Source organism: Caretta caretta, chromosome 11 (assembly GCF_965140235.1).
Source record: "Caretta caretta isolate rCarCar2 chromosome 11, rCarCar1.hap1, whole genome shotgun sequence".
In the NCBI taxonomy this organism is placed as follows: Eukaryota; Metazoa; Chordata; order Testudines; family Cheloniidae; genus Caretta; species Caretta caretta.
In genome coordinates this window covers 372604-389947 of record NC_134216.1, presented here as the reverse complement: position 1 = coordinate 389947, position 17344 = coordinate 372604, and the positions used below count along the sequence as shown (strand labels likewise).

The 17344-nt window shown below is 50.7% G+C and overlaps 1 protein-coding gene across 6 annotated transcripts in view; it reads left to right on the top strand.

Moving 5' to 3' along the window:
• SLC4A3 (solute carrier family 4 member 3) overlaps positions 1–17344 on the top strand; it is a 77055-nt gene that overhangs the window by 15772 nt on the left and 43939 nt on the right. For all 6 annotated transcript variants that reach the window (XM_048868668.2, XM_048868669.2, XM_048868671.2 and 3 more), the window contains 5 exons: positions 3056–3384; positions 3774–3913; positions 6109–6320; positions 15829–15980; positions 16790–16970. In XM_048868668.2, coding sequence (XP_048724625.2) covers positions 3056–3384; positions 3774–3913; positions 6109–6320; positions 15829–15980; positions 16790–16970 — 1014 coding nt within the window. The remainder of the gene's footprint in view (positions 1–3055; positions 3385–3773; positions 3914–6108; positions 6321–15828; positions 15981–16789; positions 16971–17344) is intronic.

Sequence of the window (17344 nt, the reverse complement as noted above, 5' to 3'; positions counted from 1 at the left end):
AATTTTCCAAGCTCTGGTGTTTCACTGCATGTCAATTTCAGTTTATTTTCCAGTATAGATTGTGTGAGACACAATCTCAAGTGTAAAAAGAAAAGGAGTACTTGTGGCACCTTAGAGACTAACCAATTTATTTGAGCATAAGCTTTCGTGAGTACTCACAAGTACTCCTTTTCTTTTTGCGAATACAGACTAACACGGCTGTTACTCTGAAATCTCAAGTGTGTTGTTAAATTTCACATATATCACACATGCTGCTTTCTGGTTGGCCACTCCTTTGGAATTTCTGTCAAACAAGCACTGATGTTTCTGTTTGTTATAAACCACCCCCAACAGCCACTTATTGCTCATGCTTCCATTTCCTCCTAGATTCCATATTTTCAAAACATCAGTGTACACTATCACCTGCACATGGAGTTGCTGAGCACCAACAATTCTGCCTTAAGATGACAGATTGTAACACCTGTCTAGATTAGTGATCGAACTTCCACTCAAAAGTATCACCTGCATACACAAGTGTTAGTGCTGGAGGTGTTTGCTTGTGCCGCCAGGACAGAGGTTTCTCTGAAAAACTGACTCTAGATTTTTAGTGACTTTTCTCTTCATATTGTCCAATATTTTGCTGGAGAGAGAAGGGAGCCTTATTGAGCGGTGATTGAGATGCTCATTATTCCTCTTTTTCCTTTTTTGGAAGTCAGGACCACATTTTTTTCGTCTAGTCTTCTGATGTTTCTCCACATTATCCAGGACTCTTCAGAACTAATTATCAGTGGGCCAGTAAATTCATGGGCTAATTCTCTTAAGATCCTAGAGTGACATCATCTGAGCCCATGGAATTGTTTATGTTCAGATTTTACAAGTGTCCCCTGCTCCTTGTCAGGAGCCATTATACAGGCTCTTCCTTCCAGATGGATTGTTCAAACTCCTTTTCTATATTTATCTTGTTGAAGACAGATTTAAAAGGAGCGGTTGAGTATCTGAGCCACCACTGAGGCAGAACTTTCCAGGTGGACAGGAGATGCCGTGGAGCAGGGAAGGAGAGGATGTGCTGGGTGCACACAAGGGGGCAGAGGGACAAGTTGGGAGGAGGTACCGTGGTGCAGGTGAATCATGGGAGAATGTGCAAATTCTGAATTTAGAAGAGAGATGTGGTGGGTTTAGCTGAGATGTACTTTCTTGTTACGAATGCTCAATCCTGACTTAGAAGACACAGTGCAGAGGTCAAGCATAGAGTTCTTCTCTTCTGGTGGCCAGGCAGGCATATGTCAGCCCTTTCTCAGCACTGTTTTGGGCTAGAGATTGCAGAATCTCTTGCCCTTGGCAGGCAGCTCAAGCCTTCCGTCAGGTCAGTGTTCAGGTTCTTTGTCTCAGCTTAACATGCCACATGATGACCCATTCCAGTTGGAGCTGCAAAGGGAAGAGACTGGGCCTGCACCTTTGTTTGTGCCTTTATGCTGGTGAAAGAGTCCTGGTAGGCACTGGTGGGTTTAGTTCTGTCAAGTTTTTTTCCCCCACTTAATATGTCTTAAGCAATTCAGGTCTTGCACACTCTGGAGACTCTGTCATGAGCAGAAAAGAGCCAAGGGAGCGGAAGCTGGAGCAGCAGCACAAGGGGGATTTTCGATCAGCCAGCCTGTGTAAAGTGCTTTGGTCCCAGTTTGGTTTTGGGCATGAATATTTAACTCAAATGGCTAGTGAATGTTTTGGGTGAAGGAAACTTTTGTTAAAGAGTAAGAGCTCTGCTCCTTCAATTGACGTCTGAGAGCTCATAATACACTCCCTGAGGCACACTTCTGCCCTGCCAAAAAGCTTCTCCCAGTAGAATCAGGGCAGGGCAGACTCAACAATCCCGATATTTCTAGGGGCAAAACCAAGCCCCCAAAACAAACAAAATCCCCCCTGCCCCCGCCCCCCCAAAACCAGCCCACCACCACAAAATGCTTGAAAAACGAAACCAAAGCAAAACTGGAACAACAGTGAACCTGGCCGTCTTGTGTGCAGAGGAGGGGGTGCAAGCTCTCATTTTAAATCGTCCTTTGCAGGCCACTTTTCAATCCAAGTAGATTTTATTAGCTTATTATAGGAAAGAGGGAAAAGCCTGAAATAAAAGTGGATTACAAAATATGTGGCAGAAAGAGCTGCCGTGTAGACCCAAAGCTGCAAACCCTGAGGAGCCACCAGTGTTTTGGTAACTTCCAGTTGCCTCTCTGGCTGTCTCAATGTCTCTGCTTCACATCTCACAGAGTCAGTGTGTCTCCAGCAGGTTGTCTCGGGGAGGCTCTCTGTCTCCAGTAAAACCCTGCAAAAGCAGCTTTCTTTCCTTTCATGTGGAATGATGCATTTATGCTTCCTCATACACCAGTGGGGTGACAATTAGTGTTTTTGAGGCAATGCACAATAATGCCGCTAATTTCTTCTTGTTGCACAGTCCCTGAGACTCCTGTGGCTTCACACCCAGCAAATTCCTTTCTGCGGATTGGTTTAAACTAAAGGCTTGTCTCTTCTTGTTTTAGATCCAGATTTTTAAAACGTAGCCTTCCATTGGTACCTGCAGGCCCAAGTCCTGTCACACAGGTGACTAAGGACCGGATTTGCACCTGCAGTCAGGTACTGGGCCGCCTACATGGTTTTGCTCTCACAGTGCACCTGGAATTAGAAGACCCTAAAAGATGTGGCCTCTAGCATTTTTGTGGACAGAGGAGGGCGGTTTGTAAAAGGTCCACCCCATTTCTACCAGGCTAAGGAGCACGGGCAGCCTGTTGGCTTTGAAGCTCTCAGTAGCCCACTGGCTGCCTTTCAGGAGCGCCTTTCCCTGCTGTGCAGCGCACTGAGCAGAGACAGCTCTGTCATAGAGTGTAATGATGGGCTAGTGAGGGTTACCAAGCAGGCCTGGCTCATATTCTTGCCACATAGCTAAGGAGGTTTGCTCTGGCCCTGTGGGCTGCTCCCCCGGCCCTTGATCCCCCCCGTCCATGCAGTTTCCTGGAGTGGTTTCTGAGGTGCCTGGTCGTGTTTGTCCCTGCTGCCTCCTGCCCCTGACTCTCTCTGTCTTTCTCAGTCCATCGCCAAACCTCCCACCATATCCACCATCCCCTTTCCACCCACCTGCCTCCTGCCCTCAAGTTCCAGAAGAGGTTCCCCCATGCCAACCGGAGGAAGAGAAGAAAGAGAAAAAAGAAAAAAACCTCGGTGCCCCCCTCGGACATCACTCCCACCATCCAGGAAGTGGAGGAGGAGGAACGGGACGAGGAGGAGGAGGGGGACGAGGAGGAGGAAGGAGAGTCGGAGGCAGAAGAGGCCCTGGAGAAAGAGGTCTCACCAGTGTCAGAGACAGAGGCTCATGAGAAGAGGGACAATCCTAAGCCTGAGCCCCCTAGCAAACCAAAGGCAAGGCTGGGGTGGGAGGGGCCGAGGGAGTCTGCAGGCTCCACCACTGGGTGCCGGGAGTCAATGAGGGGCAGAGTCTGGGATGGGCCATGCTCTAGGTGGCGAGAGGAGCTGAGATAGTTTACACCCTGGGGAGGAGGGGCTGGGATGGTCCATTCCCTGGGTGGCATAGGTCTGACTGGCTCTATACTGTGGGTAGCAGTGCTTAGTGGGGAGGGTATGGGATGGTTCATTCCCTGAGTGGCAGAGGGTTAGGTCTAGGATGGCCCACATCTGAGGGGAGCAGTGGGGGGAAGATCTAGGACCATCCTTTCCCTGTGGGGCGGGTCTGGCTCGCTCATGCAGGGCAGGGTCTGGTTCTTGTGCTCAGACTTGTCTCCTCTCTGCAGTTCACTATTGGGAGTGACGATGAATCCTGCGGTGCCTTGGCCTCTGCACAGTTCCATGTGGAGAAGGAGTGTGGCATCATGTCCCCGATGCCACATCGCGCTGACCTGCTGCTGGAGACGGGCCCGGCCTCTCTCGGCAGGTAGGATGGACTTGACCTGGGGCTGGCTGGTCATTCAAAACGTGCTCATTAAGTAGGCTTTTTTATTTAGACTCCGATTCAGCTGGTACTTAAGCATGTGCCTAAGTAAGTATAGGGGTAGTCCCAGTGAAGATCAGTTAACAGTTTCAGTCTATTTTTAATTCAACAGTCAAATCAACAAAGCAGGCACTCAGTTCCTCATAACATCAAGAGGTAGCATCCTCGGATTCAAACGAAAAGGTTCTGGGTTCAAATTCCACATAGGTGAAATCTTGGTCCAGGTGATAACGTTTGCAGATGATACAAAAATTGGGGGGAGAGGTGAAGAATAAAGAGCACAAATCATTGATGCAGAGCAATCTGGAGCACTTGGTAAGCTGGGCGCAAGCAAACAATATGCATTTTAATATGGCTAAATGTTCCTAGATGCATGTTTTTACAAAGAATGAAGGCCATCCATGCTGGATGGGGGACTCTCTCCCGGGAAGCAGTGACTCTGAGAAAGATTTGAGGGTCCTGGTGGAGAATCAGCTCAACATGAGCTCCTAGTATGATGCTGTGGCCAAAAGAACTAATGGGATCCTGAGATGCACAAACCCAGGAATTTCGACTAGGAGTGGAGAGGTTATTTTACCTCTGTATTCGGCACTGATGTGAATGCTGCTGGAACCCTGCACCCAGTTCTGGTGTTCACAGTTCACGAAGGATGTTGATAAATTGGAAAGAATTCAAAGAAGAGCCACAAGAATGATTAAAGCATTAGAAAACATGCCCATGCGAGGTATAGTGTAGACATGGCCTAGGCTTGTTTTCTAATGCTTTAAAATCCACATCCCCGAGCGACGCAGTTACACTGACCTAATCCCCAGCTTCTCCCACTGACATAGCTACACCTCTCACGCAGGTGGGTTAACTCCCCCGATGGGAGAAGCTCTCCCGTCAGCATAATAATGTCTTCACTACAGCAACACAGGTTCAGTGGTGTGCGTGAAGACAAGCCCTGATAGTCATAGACTCCAAGAGCTCAATCTCTTTCTCTTATCAAAGAGAATATTAATATGTGATTTGATCACAGTCTATAAATACCCATATGGGGAACAGATATTTGATAATGGGGTCTTCAGTGTGGCAGAGGAATGCCTAACACGATCCAATGGCTGGATGTTGAAGCTAGACAAATTCAGACTGGAAATCAGGTGAGATTTAATGGTGAGAGTATTTAACTGTTGGAACAACTTACCAAGTGTCGTGGTGTATTCTCCATCACTGACCGTTTTAATTCAAGACTGGAATTTTTTAAAAAGCTCTGCTCTAGAAATTATTCTAGGGCAGGTCTCTGGCCTGGGTTATTCCAGAGGTCAGACTTCATGATCCCAAGGGGTCCTTCTGGCCTTGGAATCTATGAATTCCCCTTTGATTCTGACACAAGAGGCAGAGGCTGGGTACATCCTTGCATCCAAGCTCTCCTTCCTTACACTTCCCCTTCTCTCTCACCATGTGGGTTTGCCTGGGAAGGAGGAAAGGGTGCTAGCATGTGCCCACCCGTCCCCGAATCGCTCACTCGCTCAGCCAGGTATGCTACAAGACCCAACTGGGGCAGGGTCTGGATACAGCCTTCCTGGTTCCCAGGTACAGATGATCGCCCCCGTGACTAGGCTCCCTTACCAGCAGGGGTATCACCTGGGGACTGGATAGTCCCCAGCACAGGTATCTGGGGGGCACCATGCCAGGAAGGGAGGAGCTTGCCTTTCCAGCCTGACTTTCCTTTGCGCCTGGTTCCTGACCCACAGACTGGGAAGCAGTGGGACAGGCCAGGACAGGGCTTGTGGACACAGAGCAAGAACTGTGAGGCTGTGGGCCCATGAGGGACTTCCATCCCTTGTAAGGAAGGGGGGCTTACCCTGTAGGGGAGGGAGCAGAAGCAGCTTTCACTGGGCCTAACTTCCTGAAGCCCCCAGCTATAGTTTGGGAGTCCCTGAGACATGCCTGCTCCTGGCCAGGGACTCTCAAGCTTTTCAGATAACTGGGTCTGAGGTCAGGGCTGGGAGGGACCCTTCAGCCCAGAGGATGATCTCATGAGAAAAGACTTACAAACAGGAGTTCAGACTGGGAACAACCTCTCCCCCTTCCATCCCACCCCAGTGCTGCCAGCTCTGCTTTGCTGCTACTGCCAGGTTCCCCGTTTGTTTCCTCAGCCTCCCGGAGCCCAGAGAATGTTCGTCTCGGGGATGGGACAGGCGCAAGCCCTGGAGCCAGGTGGTGAGCGGGCAGAGGGTGAGTTATGACCTGAAGGAGCGGATGTGCATTGGCAGTATGACCACTCTGGAGAGTGCAGTGTACCAGCGCGTCCCCACCGATGAGGCCGAGGCCCAGATGCTGGCGTCTGCTGACCTGGACGACATGAAAAGTGAGGCCCTGCTTTGTGACATTTAATGTGTCTCCTGTACAAGTGTCATCCACCCTCTGCCCAACCCATAGACATCAGGCCTGGACATTTCTCCCACCCCGGACCCATCTCCCTGGGCATCAGGCCTGGGCATTTCCCACCCCCCGGGCCCATCCCCCTTGGCGTCAGGCCTGGGCCTTTACCCCCAGGCCCATCCCCTTGGTTGGAAGGCCTGAGTAACCCAGCCATACCTTCCCTCCCCACTTTGTGTCAGCCCTAAGACTCTGCCATCCCCCTGGGAGCTAGGCCTGGTAGTTGGTCCCACCATTCCTTGGGTGCAGGAGCAAGGAAACATGTCCCCTGGTGTTTCCCCAGCGCTATGCTGAATTTTGGTTGAAAAGTTGAACCGAAGTCCTGGCAGTTCATGGTGAGTGGCTACAGACTCCAGGGTCCTTGTAGCAGGAGTAGGGTGTTAGCACCCTTGGCTTGACCCAATTTCACCTGGCAGAATTGCAGTCTGCCTCCCTAGATACTGCCAAGAGTTTCCTTTGGTGACAGGATTCTGCTTCACTTCCTGTCTGAACCTGGTGTGCAGGGGTGCTAGGACTAGGGGTTATGAGGATGCAGCAGCACCCCCTGGCTTGACTGTAGTAATAACCAAATATATGACAGGTTTCAGAGTAGCAGTCGTGTTAGTCTATATCCGCAAAAAGAAAAGGAGTACTTGTGGCACCTTAGAGACTAACAAATTTATTTGAGCAGAAACAACTCTGATATCATAATCAAAAAGGCTGACAAAAGAGGTGCTGTCGTCATCATGAATAGGTCGGAATATGAACAAGAGGCTGCTCGGCAGCTCTCCTACACCACTTTCTACAAGCCATTACCCTCTGATCCCACTGAGGGTTACCAAAAGAAACTACAGCATCTGCTCAAGAAACTCCCTGAAAAAGCACAAGATCAAATCCGCACAGACACACCCCTGGAACCCCGACCTGGGATATTCTATCTACTACCCAAGATCCATAAACCTGGAAATCCTGGGCGCCCCATCATCTCAGGCATTGGCACCCTGACAGCAGGATTATCTGGCTATGTAGACTCCCTCCTCAGGCCCTACGCTACCAGCACTCCCAGCTACCTTCGAGACACCACTGACTTCCTGAGGAAACTACAATCCATCGGTGATCTTCCTGAAAACACCATCCTAGCCATTATGGATGTAGAAGCCCTCTACACCAACATTCCACACAAAGATGGACTACAAGCCGTCAGGAACAGTATCCCTGCCAATGTCACGGCTAACCTGGTGGCTGAACTTTGTGACTTTGTCCTCACCCAAAACTATTTCACATTTGGGGACAATGTACACCTTCAAATCAGCAACACTGCTATGGGTACCCGCATGGCCCCATAGTATGCCAACATTTTTATGGCTGACTTAGAACAACACTTCCTCAGCTCTTGTCCCCTAATGCCCCTACTCTACTTGCGCTACATTGATGACATCTTCATCATACGGACCCATGGAAAAGAAGCCCTTGAGGAATTCCACCATGATTTCAACAATTTCCATCCCACCATCAACCTCAGCCTGGACCAGTCCACACAATAGATCCACTTCCTGGACACCACAGTGCTAATAAGCGATGGTCACATAAACACCACCCTAAACCGGAAGCCTACTGACCGCTATTCCTACCTGCATGCCTCCAGCTTTCACCCAGATCACACCACACAATCCATTGTCTACAGCCAAGCTCTACGATATAACCGCATTTGCTCCAACCCCTCAGACAGAAACAAACACCTAGAAGATCTCTATCAAGCATTCTTACAACTACAATACCCACCTGCTGAAGTGAAGAAACAGACTGACAGAGCCAGTAGAGTACCCAGAAGTCACCTACTACAGGACAGGCCCAACAAAGAAAATAACAGAACGCCACTAGTCATCACCTTCAGCCCCCAACTAAAGCCTCTCCAGTGCATCATCAAGGATCTACAACCTATCCTGAAGGACGACCCATCATTCTCACAGATCTTGGGAGACAGGCCAGTCCTTGCTTACAGACAGCCCCCCAACCTGAAGCAAATACTCACCAGCAACCACACACCACACAACAGAACCACTAACCCAGGGACCAATCCTTGCAACAAAGCCCTTTGCCAACTGTGTCCACATATCTATTCAGGAGACACCCTCATAGGGCCTAATCACATCAGCCACACTATCAGAGGCTCGTTCACCTGCACATCCACCAATGTGATATATGCCATCATGTGCCAGCAATGCCCCTCTGCCATGTACATGGCCAAACTGGACAGTCTCTACGTAAAAGAATAAATGGACATAAATCAGTCAAGAATTATAACATTCAAAAACCAGTCGGAGAACACTTCAATCTCTCTGGTCACTCGATTACAGACCTAAAAGTGGCAATTCTTCAACAAAAAAACTTCAAAAACAGACTCCAACGAGAGACTGCTGATTTGGAATTAATTTGCAAACTGGACACGATTAACTTAGGCTTGAATAAAGACTGGGAGTGGATGAGTCATTACACAAAGTAAAACTATTTCCCCATAGTTATTCCCCACCCCCACCCCACACTGTTCCTCACACGTTCTTGTCAACTGCTGGAAATCCACCCTGATTATCACTACAAAAGGTTTTTTTTTCTCTCCTGCTGGTAATAGCTCACCTTACCTGATCACTCTCGTTGCAGTGTGTATGGTAACACCCATTGTTTCATGTCCTCTGTGTATATAAAATCTCCCCACTGTATTTTCCACTGAATGCATCCGATGAAGTGAGCTGTAGCTCACGAAACTTTATGCTCAAATAAATTTGTTAGTCTCTAAGGTGCCACGAGTACTCCTTTTCTTTTAACCAAATATATGGTTGCCACTTTCAGCACCCCTGCTATAAAAATTATTCCAGCTCCCCTGCTGGTATGTGGTGTCCCTGTGCTTTGCTCTCCCCTTCCCCCAGCACGTCGAGGCTGCCTTTCAGCGAGGGTGGGTGATTCCTGGGGAGCTTGTATCAGTTTGGTGACTTTGTAAAGTGTTTTGGGGTCTATAGAACCATCCTCATTGTCACACAGGGAGCTGTCACCTCCTGGTGTGGAATACAGGGGACCTTGGAGAGAGACCCAGGGCCCCAGTTACTAGATGTGCCTCTGACCTGATGGTTTAGACAGTCTGGAGTCTAAACACTTCTTGCAGCTTTATCTGGAGACTGTTAGCTGCATTCGCAGGCACCACCATCTCAACGGTCACTTACTGTCCTGGAACAAGAGACCTCAGCTAGCACTTCTTCCCCATTAGCCCTCCATCCTTACCTGCGGCACCCTTCCTGCTGTTCCAGCCCTGGGCTCTCCCTTCCGCTCTGCTGATGCTCTTCTATCCTGCCTTGCAGTCCTGGGCTCTCTTTCCCCTCCCCACAGCTCCGCTAGTGTCCCTTAATCCCAACCCGCAGCCCCCTGCTGCCTTGCCTGGGACTCCCCCCTTCCACTCTGCTGATGCCCTCAGTTTGGACTCACTCATGTAGCTCCAACCCTTTCCTCACCTCCCACCCCTTGGCTCTGTGTCTTTTTTCACCTCCATCCTGTTACCCTCTTGATTTGAGGGCTCCATGCATCCCTTAGTTCCAGCCCTCTCCTCTGGACGTGCTTTCCCAGCGAGCAGTGCCTATGCTTGCCAGGAGGGTGCTGGTATTGCAGCAGCCTTGTCTGAGGAGCTGTCCTCTCTGAAAAAGGGAGAAACCTCTGCTGAAGTGACTCTGAGGGAGCTGAAGCCCAGAATCACTGGATAATTGTTGCCCAGCTGGGACCTGTGACTTGTGTTTCCTGTTGTTTAGAGAGGCACCTGGGGCCCTAGGGGTGCGGCGCGTGTCCTAGGATCTGCCCCTGTGCGTACGTGAGAGCAGATGGAAGAGACGTCATGGAAATGCATGCTCTGGGCCTGAGGACATGGAGAATTCAATAGGCTGCTTTCCAGGCTGGAGAGGGAGGGAGCGAGACATCAAAGGGGGAGAGAGGGAGAGGAGCAGACAGTGCTACACACGCACAGGGTCTCTGGACCTCCAGCAGGAAACCCTTCTGCTGATGAAGAGCCCCTTGGCCCAGAGAGCTAGTGAAGAAAGCCCTGCAAATTACAAGCTTTCCCGCAGCAAACCTCCCCCAGTGGAAACTTTCTTTCCAGGAGCTCATCAGTCCCAAGGGCTGCCGCTACCAGCATCACATGCCTTCCCCCAGCCGAGGGGGACCGAAACAGTGAGGGCATGGCGGTCTCCATGGCGCTACAAAAATCCTGACAGGTCATCCAGAGCAGGGACCTTGCTGGGCAGCTCGTCTTCTGGAACTCCAGATAAACGACACCAAACTTTGGTCTTGCAAGTGTGGTGCATAGCTCATGGGCCTTGACCCCTGACCTTGCCAAGGACACAATGACAGCCATTCATGATGGAGAGGAGGCAGGAGGTGGTGACAGCCCAGAGGTGGGGACAGGCAGCTGCATCCACGGCACGGTCTGCTACGAAGACTTGGAGGAGTTTGCCCTCAGTTTTGAAGATTATGATTTATGGGAGGCCATCAGAAACCAGCTGGGTTACCCTGGTGGGGAGCCTGTCTGTAAGTACCTGACCTGCACTCCCGCACTGCAGTGAAGGGCTCAGGGCCCTGAACTGAGCTCTCTCTCACACTCACTCACACATGCAGGGTGCTGTCTGTCCATTGCTCTGTGTCTCAGAATAGGCGCCCCTGAGTTAGAGTTTGCAGCACACAGCTCCCATCCAGACAGTTCCTAGTGTTCCCTCTCTGTGCCCCTGTGTCTGAGCACTTGGAAGACGCTGCCCATTGTCTGTGTTGTGTCTCAGGTATCTGTGCAGGACCAGTCACTGTGGTGTTGAGGCATTTCTCTGTCATGTTACCTGAGCAATCCTGGATGCAGATCCGGAGTGGTCTGCCCCACAGCCAGAGAAGATGCAGCCCTGGACTGGAACTTATTGTGGCAACGCCATTTCATCATTTGTCTTTGGCACCAAGCTAGTGTAGCCTGGCAGTCTCAGGATATGCAAAGCCTAGGGCAGAGTCTCAGGCTGTTATGTACGCTGTTTGCTGGAATTTGAGCTAGGGTCTGGGATCTGACTGCACTATCAGCTGGTATCAAGTTCTCGGCTCTGCAGTGTGGACTAAAGATAGTGGGGAAGAATTTAGTAGTATGTGTGGCCCTGGGTGTGTCAGCTGCAAACTAAGGTTCTTGAGAGAGAGCTTTGGGCCATGGCTTGACTGTCCAGCACAGGTGCTCCTTGGCTGGTGAAGGCCAGGGGAACCTGCTGAATCTCTTAGTGGAGGAGACTCTCGATTACTTTCTTTGGGAGGGACATGTACCAATCATTAGACCTTTGATCAGTAAACTGTGTTTGGAAATTGAACATAAGAACGGCCATACCGGGTCAGACCAATGGTTCATCTAGCCCAGCATCCTGTCTTCTGACAGTGGACAATGCCAGGTACTTCAGAGGGAATGAATAGAACAGGCAATCATCAAGTGATCCATCCCCTGTTGCCCATTCCCAGCTTCTATCTCACCAGTTATCATCCTGTCTCACACTTCACTCCTGGCACAATCACAAAAAGGTAGTGATAAGGCAACTTCCGCAGAATCTGGTGTCCTTGGATGTTTCTTTTTACTCCACTCGCATTGGCTTTAGGCCAGGGTGGGGCAGACGACTATGCCGAGTGTTTTAGCGCTTGTCTACACAGAAACTCAGTGCACAGCAAGCCGGGATGAAAGCCTACAGGGCACTAGCAAGCCACACATTAACTGGCCATCTGGACCTTGTTACTGCACACTAAAGTTCCATAGATTGTAACAGCAGGACATCAGTGCACTAGAGCAGTGGTTCTCAACCAGAGGTCCGGGGTCCCCTGGGGGGCCACAAACAGGTTTCAGGGGGTCTGCCAAGCAGGGCCAGTGTTCGGCTTTCTGCCCTGGGTCCCAACAAGTCTAAGTCCCACTGGACGGGGGTGAAGCGTTGGGGCCCTGAGCCCCACCACCTGGGGCTGAAGCAGGAGCCTGAGCAACTTAGCTTCACAGTGCCCCCAGTGGCATGGGGCCCTGGGCAACGGCCCTGCTTGGTACCCCTTAACGCCGGCCCTGGCTTTTAGATGCAGAAAACCAGTTGCTGTGGCACAGGGGGGCTGTGGGGTTTTTATAGCATGTTTGGGGGGCCTCAGAAAGAAAAAGGGTGAGAACCCCTGCACTCAAGAACTTTTAGTGTGCGGTTGCAGGGTCCACACCGTGACTTGGTGCACAGCAGGCTTGTCACGCATTAGGCCTCTCTTTAGACACGCCTTAGCTGATAATCTCCTGCTGCTGACTCAGAACAAGGGCCAGATTTACAATAGTGACCTCTGATCTTAAGTGCTGAAGGTCCGATACCTTGAGCTTGATTTGTGGATGGGCAGAGCACCCAGAACTCAGTCTGAAGCCACTGGAAGCCCTTCTGAAGAACTGGTCCTAAGGTGCCTCAGGCTGGGTTCCTTACTGAGATCCCCAAACCAGTGGCCATTTTTGAAGGATGTAGGCCCATCTTTGCACGCTGAGTCAGTTAGCTCTGTCAGCTGCCTTCCGTCATGGCGACCACGGGATCATCATTCTGCATCCACCGCTCTTAGCGGAGGCAGTGGAGGTGTCTGAGAGGTTCCAATGCTTTCTTCCATAGAATCATAGAATATCTGGGTTGGAAGGGACCTCAGGAGGTCATCTAGTCCAACCCCCTACTCAAAGCAGGACCAATCCCCAATTTTTGCCCCAGATCCCAAATGGCCCCCTCAAGGATTGAACTCACAACCTTGGGTTTAGCAGGCCAACGCTCAAACCACTGAGCTATCCCTCCCCCCAAAGAGATTGCAGAAGGCAGTATTTATAGGGAATTGCTCACCTGCACTGAGCGCCCTCATGCAGAGCCTGCCGAGCTCCGTCGTCTGCCCCGACTGCAAGAGGCCACTGGAGGGGCTAGTGAGAGGCTTGGCCTCTTCAGTTTCACAGGCAAAGCCTCGCCATGGCTTTCCAGGCTTCTAGCTCCTCGAGGGCATGATGGCTGGGGCTGTTCCTCAGGTGACCAGTGCAGAATGCTGCCCCTGCTATTGGATTGGGATTTCCCATTGGGAGACTCACTTGTGTGACCTCAGGCTTGTTGGGCCCCTGTTGCTACCTGTAGCATGGGGATAAGTACGCTTTCCCTACATCACGGGTGTGTTGTGAGACTAAATGAGGATGGAGGCGAAGAAATGTATACATCAACAAGTCAGTTTGGTAATGTGCCTCGTGAGCATAGTGTCAAAAGGTGTAGTCACATCTTGTGCCCTCACCTCATACAGATCACACACGCTCATTGCACTCACACACCAGCCACACACTTCTTTTCACATGCATTCGCATCACATTCATAAAGGACTGTCATGCACAAAGACACACTGTTCTGCCCATACAAATAGTGAAATCCATGTGCACGCACATGAATGCAGAGAGAACATGTGGCCCCCTTGCAGTGCAGCTCCCAGAACACCAGCAGCAGCTCGCTGGCATCAATGGGCAGTTATTGGCTGCCATTGATATTCCAGTAATGGAATGTGGAAGAGTCAAACTGTCAGCAGGACTCACATCAGCCGCGCAGTCAATGGGGAAAATCCCCACAGGCTCAGTATGGATCTATTCTATCTTTAACGTAGTGACCCAGATTCCCAAGGAGCGAGGCTGTGGTGTGGCTGTCCTGGCGCTGGAGACCTCCTTCCTGTGGCTGGAAGGGGCCCACATTCCCATGGGTACAGGGCATAGCACTGCAAACTGTTGCTGAGGTGCTGCAGCGCCCCCAGTGAGGAAATCGCTTTTCTTTGAAGTCTGGTGCTTTTCACATTCTGAAGGTCAAAATTCTTGAGGCCTGGCTGAAAGAGGACAGTGTGCAGATGCTGCCCTTCATCCCGGGCAGGCAGGGCTGACCTGAGAGACTTGGGGGCCTCCCAGGCAAGATGACTCTCCTTCCCTGATGAGCCTCTCAGGGGGAACAGATCTTGGCTTCCCCTGCAGGCAGGCCTGGGGAAGCTCCACAGACCAGCACATAATAGGAAACAGTGGACTGGGGGGCTCCCTGACTAGCCTAATCCACCTTTCGCTGTGGCTCATCACCCCGTAACAAAGCCCCCTTTCATCTGCGTTCTCCAAGGAAGCTTCAGCTTCTCCACCTCGGCTTGGGCAGTGGCAGGGGAGTCTCACCCCTCCACAGCACGCTGTTGTCACAGCACTAATGCAGTCAGAAGGGCAGTCACTGTTCAGGCCTGTTGCATGGGGGTTTATGTCCACTGTCCCTTTTCTCTGCTAATGCCACCAGCACTGCAGGAGCCAAGTCAGGTGTAGATGTAACAGCTAGCGCTGACAGAGTGCAGTGGTCAGCCTGTAATGCAGCCTTGCTGTTCAGGTGTCTTTGAGTCAGCCAGCTGGGCGCTGCAACTCAGAACTGGAAGAGATCAAGAAAGCTGCATGACTGATCCCTTGGAAGTCAGAGATTGCTAGAGTTAATTGTGCAGCCTTCACTCTGGCCCCTTGTGTGTTTGCATTATTACACTGCAGCCTTTCATTGCATAATCATGTAACAGAACATGTCATCCAGTGTTTTCTGCAGCCATAGATACTTCCATGTGTCACTGGGCTGTGGCTGAGGAATCCCTCCCCTCCATGCTACACGGCTGAATTAGCCACAGTCACACTTAGCGTGGCCTTTCTGCACGTGGAGCATTGACAGAAATGGCTTTTAAAAACGAACCTCACACCCCAAGCTCTGCAAGGACACAAAATCTGATCTTCAGACTCTCCCAGCAGAGCCTAATCAGGCCTAATTCTCACCATGTTACAGCAAAAACCCCCCCAGACTCAGCCAGGAGAGCCCCTTTCCTGGGTGAGGTTTCTCTCTTGCTCACAAAGAGCAGAGGAACATTAAAATGGAGCACAAAAATACTCTCCCACTGAGTGCTTCTTACCCAACCTTAGGCATCGTCTCCCTGCGAGGCTGTTCCTGGAGCCACCATTAGTGCCTGGCAGTCCCTGGGCATTCAAAGGCACTTATCACTCAGGGCAGTTTCCCTGTCAGATTGTAACATTGCTCTCCCCCATGCTGTGGTGCTGGAGCTGGCCCAGAAGGGTTCAGGACATTGCTACCCCTGGGAGGAACTCACCTCCTACTCAGAAATGGGATAATCAATTTATTTGACCTTTAATTGACAAATTCATGCTCAGGCAGAGTGCAGCTTGGAAAGAGTCATCCCAACGGGTGAGAGTTCTCAAATGTTAGAAACAGCCAAATACTGGGGGCTACAAGAACTTGACTCGCTAGAGCGTGAGCGCTTCAGCTGTAATGGGAATGCTAGCAGGAGCTGCTGAGAGACCTGTATGTTTGCCTGCCTGCCTGCCTGCCAGCACATTTCCATTAAACACACCATCCATCTTTCCTTGCTTGCTTTGTCTCCAGGCCACCGCTTTGAAGATAACCCTGGTGTGAGGCGGCATCTGGTGAAGAAACCATCTAGGAACCAGAGCACCAGAACCAGCAGGAAGATGGTGTCAACCCCGTCTGTCAAGAAGAAGAAGAAGAAGAAGAAGCTGGACAGGCGGCCCCATGAGGTATATAAGCCACACCCTCCCCAGGTGACCACAAATCACGTCAGGCCCCCAAAAGCAGGAGATGGGCTTAGAAATAACGAGACTTTAAAAGTAGTAAATGTGGGGTTCTGATTGTTTGCTTTCTGCCTTCTGGTCTTAGGGTTCAGATTTTCAATCTTTTCTCCACAGCCAGGATGGCTGAAAACTTGCTTTTTAAAATGAAAGCAGAGATTCTTACAAAAATCATATCCCTGCAAAAGGTCCGGTTTTAAGAAACACATCAAATATCCTGATAATTGCAATAAAATCAGGGGAGTTAGCAGCACAGTAATGGCACCACCCTGCTGAGAGCAGTGACAGGATGGGAGGTCTCTTGGGCAGGGGGGAATCTCTTCTGTCTTGGCCAGTGATTGGTGAGAGAGGCAAAATCTTTGCACTGGAGACAATGAGAGCTGCAGTGTAGAACCATTCATGTCCCTCCAGGGTCACTGTGTGCTCTGAAGTGGCATATGTGAAAGAATGGGTGCGCTATGCTCTGGTGTTGTGCATTGCTGGGGACTCCTGCCAGCTGTCCCTGGGATATTTGTTCTAGCTGCTTCTGGTCACCAAACCTTTTGTACATTAAAAAGCGAGAGAGGACACCATTGCTCCCCCATTCCTTTAGGTGTCCTGTGCCTGGGCCAGTTAACAGAGTCCTTGGGCCCAGTGTTCTCCACTCAGCTGTTGAAGTGAGGTGAAGACAAGGTGATATCGCCTGAGGAGCCGGTATTGCTGAGAAGGCTCCCCGCTGCTGTCGAGTTGAATGATTTTGCTTTAACCCCGGGCGGCAGGTGTTTGTGGAGCTGAACGAGCTGGTCGTAGATAAGAACCAGGAGATGCACTGGAAGGAGACAGCACGCTGGATCAAGTTTGAGGAGGATGTGGAGGAGGAAACAGCACGGTGGGGGAAGCCTCATGTAGCCTCACTATCCTTCCGCAGCCTACTGGAGCTCAGGAAGACCATTGCTCACGGTGAGTCTCGACAGCCTTTGCATGACCGATTGGGCTCCTGCAGAGAGAGGACAGGAGACCTGCCCAGGTGAATTTGGGCCTCATGGGGGAGACATTTGTAGGGCAGCTGCTATTCATGGGTTCTGTTTCCTTAAGACACTTCAACAGTGTCTCAGCCCAGGTTCTTTTAAGGAAAGCTAAGGAAGTGAGAGAGGCTCCTATGGCCTGTGTGACCAGGCTTTGGCATGGGTGTCAGGGTCCCTTCTCTGGTGTGCAAGGCCCCATGTCCTGTCAGACCCAACTGCTGACTTTAAGCACTGGCTGGAACATGCACCCTGTGTCAGGGCCTGTGCATTGGGCCAATAAAGAGGCCAAACAGGGTTTTGTGTTTTTAA